At 41.1% G+C, this 15,099-nt stretch overlaps 1 protein-coding gene across 1 annotated transcript in view; it reads right to left on the bottom strand.

Moving 5' to 3' along the window:
* The window catches only part of SmydA-1 (SET and MYND domain containing, arthropod-specific, member 1), a 161,084-nt gene that overhangs the window by 140,047 nt on the left and 5,938 nt on the right, over positions 1–15,099 (bottom strand). The window contains exons 2-3 of the mRNA XM_067136353.2: positions 7,622–7,769; positions 5,477–5,740 (exon numbers count right to left, since the gene is read on the bottom strand). Coding sequence (XP_066992454.2) covers positions 5,477–5,740; positions 7,622–7,759 — 402 coding nt within the window. The 5' untranslated portion in view covers positions 7,760–7,769. The remainder of the gene's footprint in view (positions 1–5,476; positions 5,741–7,621; positions 7,770–15,099) is intronic.

Below are 15,099 nucleotides of genomic sequence, written 5' to 3'. Positions count from 1 at the left end.
TCGCTATTAACACTGATCAGAGGAAGAAATGGAAGGCGTCCGACAATTCGAAAAATGAATGTATTAGCTTCAAGAAAGACAAGGGCCCCGAAGAACATGAAAATGAAAGACTCCCTAGGCCTCGCGACCTAATACCGTCAGGGTCGGATATGAACAAGAGTAGACGAAGGGAGGTCGGATAGGATAGACGAAACTGAGGAGCCTAGCACAGGTAAGTGGAAGCAATGCCAGGATTCAACCCCGCAGTCGTCTACCCACGCTCCTAAGTTAAACACCTGTGGCCAGTTTTAGTCGCCTCTTATGACAGGCAGGGTATACCGTGGATATTATTCTATCGCCCCTATCCACAACGGGACCCGCTGGTGACAGCCTTATCCAACAGGACAATGCGACATGCAATACTGACAGGATTGTGAAGGTCTGTCTGAGGGAAAGCGAATTTACTTTAATGCCGTAACCCCGATATAACCCAGACATGAACCCGATTGCACACTCGTGGTTCGACTTGAAGAAGTGGGCTTATGCTACATCATGAAAGTCCTGCAGTATACACCAACGTGAAGACCCGCTATTGAGCTTGTAGTGTGACATACCCCAGGATACCATCCGCCACCTCATTGAATCAATACCTCGCCGAATGCCCGCGTTTCTACGGGATAAACGTGGTCCTACACGGTATAATGTAAGTGGTCATAATATAATGGTTCATCGGTGTATATCTTTCAGTAATTGATCCATGTACACAATGAACAATAAGGGTGAACGATTACAGCTTTGTCTAATCCCTGTTAATTTGAACCAAGAGGCTGCGAACTGAGGGTCAGCATAAACGTATTTGATTGACTGTAACGATCACTCAGTACCTCAGTATAGCCAGTATCTGTTCCGTTGGTACTCTATCATACGCCTTGTCTGTATCTACGATATCTATATCTACACCATCACATCCGATCTTCATTGGCCGATACGCTACGTAGAAAAGGGTATCTAATTCATGAAGAGGTCCATGGCCTCGCAGTTGACGGTGGAACAAGACTAATCAATATGTTCGCCTTCAAACCCGGGAGCAAAAAATAATCCATTCTCGATCCGACAATCAGATTTGAATCACATGCACAACAACCGCTGAAGTCGACGAAGAAAAGAAGAGGATATGTTCACTATCCATTCCATATTGCCCCAATAAGTACAACTTTGAGAACATCGAGGTCATAGGGCTCATGCTGGGTGCAAGGGGCACCATTCCTCAACTAGTGATCACCTACTTAATATGCTTTGGTGTGCCGAATGAGAACTTGTAATTTGGGGCATACATACATTGGAAGCCTCGATATCGATCTTCAGCCATCACGTCTACGCTCCACATACTTAATTAAATCAATTAACGTATTGTCTTTGCTTCTTCTTTGTCACTCAACATTATCATTAGAATTATTGTTCATTTTGTATTCTGTAATGTACCCAGTGGCGTTTGCTGGGATCAAGACGTGAGCTACCACTAGACTTAGGTTACCCCCTTTTCGATATTGGTTTAGTGAGCATTAAGCCTTAAGCGTATTGAGCTGCACCCAATACCCAACGGAGTAGCCTGCTGTGTTGTCAAGGCTGTTTCAAAAGCTACTGCCCTGGCCTCTGTTACTGTCAATACTCAACACCTGATCAGTGGAGACGGTATCCTAAGGTTTAGCAAATTAATGTCCGGCCTTGTGGCTAAATGGATAGAATGCTTGTCTTTGGTCCGATAGCCGCAGTTCAATTTTCAAAATCAACCCCCTCGTACTCTTAATTCCCCTGGCTTGGGGACTGGGTGTTCATTACGTCTTCGCCATTCATTTCATCCTCATTAGATCTCCACCAAGCATATACAGCATATACCACCACCAGCATATACCTGTGGAGGCGGTAAAGGCGTGCTCGGTTCGCCCGGAAGGACGTGAGCTCGAATCCCCGTCAGGAAGTCGTAAAAATTTAAGAAACGACATTTCCACTTCCGAAGGTGCACATGGCCCTGAGGTTCACTCAGCCTACACCAAAATTGAGTACAGATTAATTCCTGGGGGCAAAGGCGGCCGGGCGTAGAGCTAACCACTCTACCCCATCAAGTGCCGAGGTTGCGGATAGTGGAAGACTTTACCTTCCACCCCTCCAAGGGCCTTCATGGCCTGTACGGAGATGGCTTTGCTTTTTGCTTTGCTTTTATGCACCTATTATTATTATTATTATTATTATTATTATTATTATTATTATTATTATTATTATTATTATTATTATTATTATTATTATATAATTCGCTGGGGCCATCAAGGACCACGTTAAGTCTTGTTGCATTTGACACTGAACTGGCCTTCTTTAGAGCCCAAATTTCCCTCATTCTTTGTGAGTGGGCCTGCTTACGCTCCTCTGTCCAAGGGGCACGGTGTCTTCTCTTCGGTTGCTCGTCTCGGTTTAGCCCGTTGGTCAATATTTTCTTGCGGAAGAGATCTCTGTTAAGGGCGTCTTCAGCTGAGATATGTAGCATTTGCAGGTCTTCTTTGGTATTTCTAAACCAGGGAATTGTGGTTTTGGGGTTTGAATCAAAAAAGTGAAAGATTTCTTTAGTTAACTTTCTTCCGTCCATTCTTTTCAGATGACCGTAAAATCGCGCCCGTATTTTTCTGATTGTGTCGGTAATTTTCTCTATTTTGCTGTAGACTTCCTTGTTGGATCTCTTTTGATGGATTCCATTTCTGTACTTTGATCCCAAGATTCCTCTCACACTTTTACGTTCTCTTTTACGTTCTTCAAGGAGTCCTTTGTTGGCATTTAGAGACAGGGTTTCGGCTGCATATAGAACTACTGGTTTCAGAACTGTTTCATAGTGACGTATCTTGGTGTTTTGGGAAAGGCATTTTTTGATGTAGATTGTGCGGGATGTTTGGTAGGCTATTTCCAGTTTGCGTAATCGCTCCTGAAGTGCTTCTTTGTCCAGTCCATTTTTCATGATGATCTCACCCAGGTATTTGAATTTGTCTACTCGGGTGATGTCCCCGTATTTTGTATGGAGTTTTGGTGGAGCCTCTTTGATATTAGTCATTACTTCTGTTTTCTCAAACGATATCTGCAAACCAGTTTGTTCGGCAATTTCCTTTAAAATTTCAACTTGAGCTCTAGCGGTTTCTATGTCGTTTGAGAGAACAGCAATATCATCGGCAAATGCTAAGCAGTCTGTTGCGATCCCCTTGGATTTGGTTCCTATTCTCAATGGACTGTAGTTGGTTTCCTGTAATCTCACCCGCCAGGTTCTGATGATCTTTTCAAGAACACAGTTGAAGAGTATCGGGGATAGCCCATCACCTTGTCGGACTCCTGTTTTGATGTCAAAGGAATGCGAGAGACATCCGTGGTACTTCGCCTTGGATTTTGTATCGGTCAGGGTGGCTCTAATTAATGCCAGCAGTTTCAAATCAACTCCAAATTAATTTAAGATGTTTAGCAGGACTTCCCGGTCAATGGAGTCGTACGCTTTCTTTAAATCCACAAAGACAGACACATACTGCTTGGACCTTAGTGTACAATATCTGATGATCGTTTTGAGATTTTGGATCTGTTCAGCTGTTGAGTGACCTTTTCTGAACCCTCCTTGGTATTCACCTATTTGATGTTCGACTTGTGCTTCCAAACGCTCCAGGATGGCAAGTGATAGAATTTTGTAAGTCACGGGTAGCAAAGATATTCCTCTTTAGTTGTTGATGTTCTTCATGCTGCCTTTTTTGTGTAATGGATGGATCAAAGCTATTTTCCAATCTTCGGGTAGGGTCTCCTTGTTCCAAATTTCTTCTATTTGCTTTTGCAAGATATCAAGTGATTCCTCTGGGGCATATTTCCATAGTTCTGCTACTACTGAGTCTTCCCCCGGCGCTTTGTTATTTTTGAGACGGGCAATGTGGCGCTTGATTTCATCTCTGTCGGGTGGTCTGGAATCTGGGTACCTGAGTAAGGGTTCCTTGGTCTCAATGGCGCTTTGCGGTTTAGAGCAATATAGTAAATTCTTGAAGTAATCTGCCAGAATGCTGCAATTTTCTTCATTTGACGTCGCCAGTGTGCCGTCCTTTCGCTCAAAGCATAGAGATGGTGGTTTATAGCCAGTGAGTTTGCGTTTGAAGGCTCTGTAGTACTCTCTGCTTTCATTCTTCCTAAAGTTTTGTTCTATCTTTTCAATGAGAGATTTTTCGTATTTACGTTTCTCAGTTCTGAACACCCTAGCTGCTTGGGCACGTTGGGTTTTGTAGGTTTCCCAATCATTTTCTGATTTCGTAGAGTAGTACTGTTTCCACACATTGAGTCTTTCTTGGAGGACTGATTCGCAGGTACCATTCCACCAGGCATGCTTTTTGCTTCTCTTGATTTCTGCAACGTCTTTGGCGGCCTTAACAAGGAGACTTTTGGCGTTGTTAAAGTCACAGTCATTTGGTCTAGCCTTCTCCTGGAACTCCTCCACCCTTTGCCGAAGTTTATCATTGTCGAAGCGTATTATTATTATTATTATTATTATTATTATTATTATTATTATTATTATTATTATTATTATTAAAATTTTGAATTCTAAGCATTACCAGCAGTTTATTAGCTTCCTCGAGAAATCACTGGTGGTATGATCACGGGTTCTGTTCCAACCAACGAAAGAGAACACTAAACCTGAAAGATTGCATTTCATTTTAGCGGAATTACCTATTTTTTTAAAAAAATTACTATAACAGCAGCCCTGCAGTGTCTTCCTACAAGAATGTAAAAGTAAACGGGAGTGATATACCAGCACTCTGTTATCTATGAGTATGGGGTGAGAAAGTATATACGATGAGTAACTCATGATTGTTAGTTAGCGTCCGGCTCCATCGAGGTTAGCGTGCTGGCCTTTGGTCACAGGGGTCCCGGGTTCGATTCCCGGAAGGGTCGGAAATTGTAACCATCATTGGTTACTTTCCCTGGCACGGGGGCTGAGTGTATGTGTTGTCTTCATCATTATTTCATCCTCATCACGACGCGCAGGTCGCCTATGGGAATCAAATCAAAAGACCTGCACCTGGCGAGCCGAACCCGTCCTGGGATCTCCCGGCACTAAAAGCCATACGCCATTTCATTTTTCATGTCAGTCTTAGTTAGCAGTGGCGGTCTGACGGAGCGAAGCCTAGCACCACCTATCCCTGCACCTATTGGACATTCAGCAGCAAGCCGCGCGTGATGAGGCGAGGGGAGAGGGACGCAGCGCTTGGACTGCAATTTTTCCATCGTCCTCATTTGAGGTTTGGGCTTCACCGATAGCCTTGGCAGCCCTCAGTATATGCTATTGAAAGTAACCGGATTACTAAATTTATATTGTGTGATATTCTTTGTAGGTTTGGTTAAGGAAGAATAAACAATAAAAATAACATCCATGTACAGTATAGTTCTCTCGCGGCATTTTAGTATAAAATTTTAAAAAAATTGTAATGAAACGTACCTTTTCTTTCTTCCATTCAGAAGTGGCGCGACATTCAGGAATATGCGCCGGATTTTCAGCGCACTTTGAACTGCATAATGGCCATCCACAGCGAAGACATTCTACGCTAGTGGAACTGGTGAGAGGCTTATAGCAGCCAAGACAGACGGGGGCGGTAATCTGTGGAGGGCCAGCGATCAAGGGAACCTCCTTCAGTAGAACCTCCCCGGGCTTGATGTCTCGAGTAGCCACCAAATGTCGTCCAAGGACATCATTGTGGGCCACCTGGAACAAGTGGAGAAAAGTGAAGAATTTCACAGATTTTACTTAAAATTCACTCGCGTGCCATATTGAAATCGTGCTTTGCACTTGCCTGGAAATAGCGAGTTTAAGTTTGTCTTGCAGTACTTGTAGTCAAAAAAGTTTTGAAATGTGTGTTCATTTCACTTCTAAACGTAATCTCTATCATACACTACTTCCTTAAGTACATTGTTGCCTCTGAAAACTGAAGCACCAGAAAAATAAATGTTCGATCAACCCAATATGCGCACAATGAAAGAAATGATATGATTCAGTAGCGTAACCAGGATCGGTCGATTGGGCGGGAAGTGTTTGCAGTTGCAAAATGATGGTAGAACACAATGGAGGTGCATGCATGACTTGTAATTATAAGGTCACTGATACAGGTGAATTACAGATCTGTTGGTTGAACAATTACGTCTCTGAATGTTTAATTAGTTTATTTTCAGTTTCTGTTTATTTTATTTTTGTAAAAATTCCACAGGGGGTCTAACCCCTAATACCACCCACCCCCACCCCCTGCCCCCGGCTACGCCCCTGATGTGATTAATGGCGTAGAACATTTTTTCATCGGGTTACCAAGCTTTGACCTCGAGGAGAGTATAAAAGGAGAGGACCGAGAATCACCGTTAAGTACTGGAAGTGTGTTTGCTGGTCGTCCGTGTGCACAGGCAGCTGAATTATGGCTCGTTCAAGAATACGGTGTATTCATCTGAAAGTTTTATATTGGATTGTGAGAGTCTGAAAATTTTCCTTCTGAGTCACTCGTGCTCGAGTTGGACGGAGTGTGACCAACTTGATGCGAATATGGGATCGCCAATATTGGCCAATGACAGCTAATGTCAATAGTGACATGAGACCGACAAGATTGTACCGTTTGAGACGACAGCCTTTTAACGAATGATGCACACACTTATTATTCCCTTTATTGACGGTCTTACTACGCTGCGCAACACAGTGTTCCACTGTTTAAAAGGATTAGCATGTTTTATGTCAACCAAACGAGTTTTTAGACGAGGATTTTTCTTACCTCAACATGTTTTTAATGTGTCAATCATGATCATTGTATTTTCATTCCACACACTTCATCAGTGTTTTTATTTGTTTGCATAAATGTAATATTTGAGTTTCTACTGAGGATGGTCTTTGGACAGGCTGAAACATGTATAGATATCGTCCCATCCAATATAGATGGTTGTTTTGTATTGAAACGGATTATATAAGACTTTTTATTTGTAAAGTGACAACCGTCAGTATGGAATGAGATTTATAACATGCAATAGCTGTTCTTGACTTAGACGAAAGTGAGTTTTTAATTCATAATTTCCATGCAATCTTTCAATCAAATGATGGAATTCACCACGAATTATTCTCCCTCCAACTTCATGTATACAGAATCCTCTCCTCTTTCTTCATCTTCCGAGACAGCGGCCAATAAAGAAAAGCCTCCTCTTCAATTAATTCGCCATCTTTAAAGGGGTGCCTAACATAGTTCAGCTTAGCGTTTTATTCGTGACATAGCACAACATAGCTTGGCATTGCTAAGCATAGCGTAGCATAATGTAGCTTATCTTAGCTTTCTGTGTACGGCGGCCTTTAGAAGAGCTGGCATCAGCCAACTGTAGATGGAGAGCCAACACTCAACAGATGATAACACGACCGATGTGTGGAAAACTAACAGATACGCATATGATACAGATACGTGATACAGATCGGGCAGCCTTGTCTAAAGACGACTGTATCATGATCGCGTATCAATTCTTGATACAGATACGCTGATCTGATACAAGTGTGGACGCACCTTAATGGTGTTCTTACATAAGAATTTCAAGGGGTTAAGTTAAATCTCTACTTTACTATAGATACCTTGAATGGTCTACACGTATCCCGATGTCCTTTCCAGTCGCTCTTCTGATGATCACGGGAACAGTAGTATATCACGTGACAGCCACCGCAGCGCTGAGTAGCGGGTTGTGAGCATACTGCACATTTCTCTTCTCCCATCTCATGTGCGCTGCGGATACGAAAGGTACTGTTAATACATCCTGCATAACTCCACCCAATGAATGTTTATCTTCTAATTAAAACACTCAACTCAAACACTATGCAAGTTACGCTTCATTATTTTTATTTTTTTTTTACCATTTGTTTTACGTCGCACCAACACAGGTCTTATGGCGACGATGGGATAGGAGTGGAAAGGAAGGGGCTGTGGCCATAATTAAGGCACAGCACCATCATTTGCCTGGTGTGAAAATGAGAAACCACAGAAAACCATCTTCAGGGCGGCCGACAGTGGAACTCGAACCAACTATCTCCCGGATGCAAGCTCACAGCTGACAGCACGGCCAATTCGCCCGGTCTTCATTAAATTAAGAATATCTTCCGGTATTTTACAGGGAGTTCATCAGTCACGTTCAAGATAAAATTATACCTGATCAAAACGCACCAAAGGGGCTCACTGATCAAATCTGGGTATACAGTTGCGCCCGGTGGTAAATTTCCGCGCGGCAGCTTTCCCTCTCCCATTTTATAGATAATTATTTCCGTGAAGCAGTTTAGTTGGCTACTAATCAATTCATCAAAACCACCTCCAACCTCTGTAGGATCGAAGAATGTCAAACCTACAGTAACTACTTTCCAATTTCAGTGTGATACTTAAGTTCAGACGAAAGACTCAGTAATTTCAACTTCCCCTCCCCGTCTGAGTTAAATCAGATCTACGCTGTGGGATGGATGAGGAAGGCCACACACATTATTCACGCCTTTCGCGGTCGGAAACAACATGAACCGGATATTTGAGTGTTAGAGGATGGACAATACCAATAAATAATTTGACAGATTAATAATAAGACATCCCGCGCCGTTGCCATTTTATCAGCTGCTGAAGCTAGCCAATCAAATCGCTTCGATTTCAAAATGGGCTTTGTGAGGTGGTGTTGCTAAAATTCACGTCACCTAAGACGTTCATATACCCGATTCACGTTGTTTCCGATCACCCTGTATATGGCTATTTCAAAATCTGCAACAAAACATATCGCTTCGGTTTTTATATATATGTTGCTAAATTATGTTATTGGATTTACGTCTCACTAACTACTTTTACGGGTTCTTTTTTTTTTTTTTTTTTTACATTTATACTGTCACAAACTCAGATCAATCAAGAAATATGTTTTCATAATTTAATAGTTTACAGTCCCTTGGATGGACATGACAGTATTCCCATGTTTTAAAAAGTAAAATTCCTGTTATTCATTGAGCAGAAAGTAATATAATAATATAATCCAACGAATTTACTGCTTGATTTTGCACAGTATTGTAGTGTTGTGTTACTTTCTCAGTTCACTGAATTTCTGAAAATAGTATTTAAAATCGTAGCTTGTACGCTTAAATCCTGTACCTTTGTAGATTGTAAAAAAAAAAGTTATAACGAGTCAGTTTTCTTTGAATAAATAAATAAATAAAAAACTGACTGTTTATATCGAGCGCAGTATAAATCAATCCGGAATATCTTGAAAAGGTCAGGGTTTTTTCGATTATAGCGTTTTATTTTAAATACTGCACCCCAATCAGCATTTTGCTGAGTGATGAAGGGTAGCTTCGTAATCACAATCGAACGTCAATGCTCCCTCGCTTCCCTGCCAAGTGTATCCGCTCTCTCGCTTCACTGTAACGTACGTTTGTTACGTAAGCTGCCCGCATTTAAGTCACGCCAGCCCGGCCGCACTGGGCTAGCCTCAACGGGGCTCAGCTGAGCATTTCTGGCCTAGCCGGTGCTTGCAAAGGTCTCGGTTACAACTAGTGAAGGGGCGGGTATCTTAAACTTTCTACAGTTTTATTGTGCCCTATATCTCGTTCTGATCAGTGCGAAAGATATTCGGCTCCATGGTTAAATGGTTATCGCACTGGCTTTTAGTCCAGGGGGGGAGGCCGGGTTCGACTCCCGAACCGGTAGGAGATTTTAACCTTCATTGGTCAGTTCCGATGGTTCCAGGGCTAAGTATATGTGCTGTCTTCAGCATTAGGATTCGTCATAGGTGAGGCCCCATCCTTTACAGACGCGCAGGTCGCCTACACGGCGTCAGTTCGAAATAAAAGATATGTTGTTTCTTTTTTGGTTTTTATAATTGGCTTTACGTCGCACCGAACAGATAGTTGTTATGGCAGCGATGGGATAGGAAAGGGCTAGGAGTAGGAAGGAAGCGGCCGTGGTCTTAATTTAAGGTACAACCTGGTGTGAAAATGAGAAACCATGGAAAACCTTCTTCAGGGATGTCGACAGTGGGGTTGGAGCCCAATATCTCCCGAATGCAAGCTCACATCTGTGCTCCCCTACCCGTACGACCAACTCTCTCGGTAAGTTATTTTGTATACAAACGCTATGCGCTAAGCAAACACGTTTAATTATAATAATTGCATTAGGTTATGCGTAGAAAACAAAATTAATTATTTTGGCATGTGATAACTATATAAAGCTTGGACTACTATCTGTATTCACAAAAACTCCACAGTTCTAGTCCTTCAGGCAAGCAACTCAATGTTGAAAACATCTTAGGGATGTGAGCTACGAATTTTAGGTAAATAAAATATAACCAAGTATGAGAATATATTCTTTATTTATTCCTAAAAATTACAATCCTTTATTTCACAATCTTATCCGGTCGATTAGATTAGCAGTTTGCCTTTTTCTACCACTACCAGTGCTAATGTGAATCAATGTATTGTTTCACTTAAGCACCACTACAAGCGCTGTGAGTCAAGGCAGAATTTCACGCAAACCCCTTATAACTACATTCGGAGTGGACGTTTTTCAAAACATCGAAAAACGCCTGAGGGTATTGAACCAACGAACACATTACAGAAATAATTATGTAAATAAGTTCACTTGGCTAGGAAGTGAATTAAAAAAAAGGAAACGAATAAAGAAACAAGGGAGTTTAGTCTGTTTTTCGGAACTACATTTAGGCCGGAAGTGATTTTAGACATTTGTTTCTTTAGTTTGATATAGCTACCTAAGACTAACAACTTAAAACCTTCCCGGGTTGTTTATCCCTTCAACTTTCGGCACAATTGAGGAAATTGCTTAATTTTACGTTTTTCGCAGTATGGAGAACCCTATTTTTGTCTGATAAGAAATTTTTTCAACATTAAAGTGCTGTACGCCAACACAAAAGGTTTATTTAAGAATGCAGCATTAACAATGAACAACAAACGAACTGTATGGCGTAAAAATATACTCAGCCAGGTACATTGCTGTGGCTTTGTTTGCGCCTTGACTCCGCACATCGCCATCTAGATTTTACATTACGAACTATTAGAAGTCAGCTGATTTCTGCTCTTCCCACGCTCATGCCGTTAGCTCAAGGAGCGGGGCGCTCTCATTGGCCACCCATTCCCTGGATCAAAACATGCCTAACAATTACATTTCGTTATAGCGATTAGGTAAGTAACATAAAAAATCTCGAACATAGAATTATTAAACACGACAATAATTGTAACAAACATACACTAAGCAATTGAGCCATTGAACAAATTCTACTAATGATAATCATTGTCGGACGTATGATCCTGTTTGTCATTAGACCTTTACTCAAAATCTTCTAATCAAACTGAACATAGTTATTCTCATTTTCATTTATACATGAATTTTCGCTTTTTATCGTACCGACACAAACGCAGCTTCTCACACATAAGAAGTTGAAAATAGAACTAAAATTCGCTTTCTGTGATACTTAGAAATGAATATTAACTTTTATTGATTTAAAGTCGGAGTCCAGATAATTCTCGTCATATGTATGATATTTACACTTCTTCAAATATACGGGGAAGAAAATTCACCGACATCGGTATACGTGTGGAATAAGTAGACGAGCAATAAAAGCTAAGGTACGAGAAGAAACTCATTTAAATGTTATAAGACATATCTGTGTCAAATTTAGTTTATGGAAGTGAGACGTGGGTTATAGACATAAAATAGTCCGAAATACGGTGTCTTAGACCAGTGGAAGATTAAACAATTGAAGAAATAAGACAACTCCTTAATATCGTCTGTAAATGAAACACTTTTACAAACCAGAACACATTGGAAGGACCATGTTCTAAGGGTGAAGAATAACACAATATCAAAACTTTCCCTTTTAAGAAGAGACATTGACCGATCCATGGAGAGACAGGTCGAAGTCTGGGGTTGGAACAGGCTTTATAGCCTATAGACCGAAAGGAAGTAAGTAAATAAGGATGCACTCTCACTCTGGAATATTCACTGTGCGCTGTCCTGGCTGTCTAGTGAATATCCAACGTTAGAAGCAGCCAGCGCTGAAAATGTTATATTTCCGATTAATTTCTTTAGAAACATAACCAACCAAATATTTGTTTAAATATTAAATATCAGTTAATATCTTTCTCTTACGAGTTGATAATGTCACGCCGACAAAGGTAGGTCTTAGGCTGCGTGCTCACTAAGTGACTTCGCATAGTGTGTCGCGTGTAGCGTAAAGTGCTATGCATAGAGCAAGGTGTGCTTCCTGTTCACACCGAAATATCTACGCCGTGCACTCAGCTTAGTTTGGCGCGAGGCTATTTAGGGTGATCACAAACTAATGCCGTTATCCAAGTTCACTAGAAACAGTTTATTGACGGATAACAGCTACTTCAAATTGAAAATTAGAAAGAAGAATTCGAAAGTGGGTTCATGAATTTAATCAAGAACGAATTACTTTCGAAGAACTCTATCATTTGCACACAGATACAAGACTTTGTCGCGATAAATTTTATGATTACTTAAGAATGACAAAAAATACCTTTGACCTTCTAAGCCCTGCAACTGAAATGTGGCGACAAGTAGCAGAGAAGTATTGGGAGAAATTGAATGTTTCCAATTGTCTAGGAGCACCGGGCAGCAAACACGTGAAAATTATATTTCCGGCTAAATCAAGCTCTTAATATAATAATTAGAAATAGCATTTTTCAGTATTGTTACATTTAGCATACACAATTTATCATCGTAACAAAAGTGGAGTAAATGTGTGACAAATATAATAATTTTGCCATTGATGCTTTCACGGCCCGTACTTATAGACATGATACTGTATAGGCTTTTCGCAGAGAACTGTGCTCTGAGTCATCAGAAGAAAATCTCGACTGTCCACGAGAAAGGCTTCTTAAACAAACGTAAAGAATTTCACCTTATTTTCTTGACACGGCATAAGCTCAAAAGCCTATACAGTATCATGTCTAAATATAATAATTCATAAATAGAAATATTTACTTCCAAGCCCACCACTAGCCTGCAGTGTGATATTAATATTCATGCTACTACCCTCCACTGGCAAAATTACAAACCAATGTGACAGAGTCTGGGAGATTCTATGCACTTTGTCACAAAGTGTCCGGCTCTATGGCTAAATGGTTACCGTACTGGCCTTTGGTCACAGGAGTCCTGGCTTCGATTCCCGGCAGAGTCGGGAATTGTAACCAGAAGTAGTAAATTCCATTGGCACAGGAGCTGGGTGTATGTGTGTATTGATAATCATTTCCTCCTCATCACGACGTAGGTCACCTACGGGCTTCAATTCAAAAGACCTGCACCTGGCAAGCCGAACTTCTCCTCGAACACTTCCGACACTAAAATCCATTCGCAATTTTATCCTGTCACAACGTTAAACCAAGTAAAGTGTGACAATAGAAGTAATATTACCGCATATGTTTACTGTAGGAATGCGATAAAACTGTTGTAGATACTTAAGTCCACTTATTTCGCAAAGGAGTTACATTTTTATCGCTTTTATGACTTGGGTTCCAAAAGCATGAACCACTGCATGAACAATTTCTTCTTCCATAGCTTCAGAACCAGCTAAGTAACGCTAAGCAATTAACCAACACTGATCGTTATCTGGCGCTTCGCCTAGCTTTAAGGTAGGCGTATTGCGTAGCAGAGCGCGGATGGTGTGAACACCTGGCTTAGGAACGAAGTATTGGCTGTGCTTAGCGTTACACTTAGGTCGCGTGCACACCAAGCGCGCTTCGCATAGTGTGTCGCGTGTAGCGTGAAATGTTATGCGTAGCGCACGGCGTGCTTGCTGTTCACACCGAAAACTCCACGCCGTGCTCTCAGCTCACTTTGGCGCGAGGCGTTTTAGAGTGGTTACAAACTAATGCCGTTATCCAAGTACACTAGAAACAGTTTGATGATGGATAACAGTTACCTAAAATTGAAAATTAGAAAGAAGAATCGAAAGTGGGTTCATGAATTTAATGAAGAACGAATTACTTCCGGAGAATCCCATCGTTTGTACAGAGATGCAAGACTTTATCGCGATAAATTTTATGATTACTTCAGAATGACAAAACATACCTTAGACCTTCCAAACCCTGTCACTGAAATGTGGCGACAAGTAGCAAAGAAGTATTGGGAGAAATTCAATTTTTCCAATTGTCCAGGAGCACCGAGCAGCAAACACGCGGAAATTAAATTTCCGGCTAAATCACGCTCTTTATATACCCTAATAATTATAAATAGTATTTTGCAATATTGTTAAAATTAGCATACACAATTAATCATAGAAACAAAAGTGGAGTAAATGTGTGACAAATAGAATTCATAAACAGAAATATTTACTTCCAAGCACACTACTAGCCTGCAGAGTGATATTCTTCATGTTACCACACCCTCGATTGGCAAAAGTATAAACCGATATGACAGAGTCTGGGAAATTCTATGCAATTTGTCGCAAAGTGTCCGGCTACATGGCTAAATGGTTACCGTACTGGCCTTTGGTCACAGGAGTCCCGGCTTCGATTCCCGGCAGAGGGAATTGTAATTATAATTAGTAAATTCCATTGGCACGGGGGCTGTGTGTATGACTGTATTCATAATCATTTCATCTTATTCACGACGCAGGTCACATACGGACATCAATTCACAAGACCTGCACCTGGCAAGCCAAACTTCTCCTTGGACACTTCCGACACTAAACAAATACGCAATTTCATCCTGTCATGACGTTAATCCCAGTAAAGTGTGATAGGAGTAATATTACTGTATATGTTTACTGCAGGAATGCAATAAAACTGTTGTAGATACTCAAGTCCACTTATTTTGCAAAACAGTTACATTTTTATAGTTTTTGTGTCTTGGGTTAACCAGTGCTTTGTTCCTAAGCCAGGTATTCACACCGTCCGCGCTCTGCAGCGCTGTACGCCTACCTTACAGCTAAGCGAAGCGCGAGACAACGCGCAGTGTTGGTTAATTGCTTAGCGTTACCTAGCTAGTTCTGAAACTATGGAAGAAGAAATTATTCAGGCAGTGTTTCAAAGAGAATAAATATGGAACCCAAGACAAAGAA

Source organism: Anabrus simplex, chromosome 1 (assembly GCF_040414725.1).
Source record: "Anabrus simplex isolate iqAnaSimp1 chromosome 1, ASM4041472v1, whole genome shotgun sequence".
In the NCBI taxonomy this organism is placed as follows: Eukaryota; Metazoa; Arthropoda; class Insecta; order Orthoptera; family Tettigoniidae; genus Anabrus; species Anabrus simplex.
This window is presented reverse-complemented; position numbering and strand designations above follow the sequence as displayed.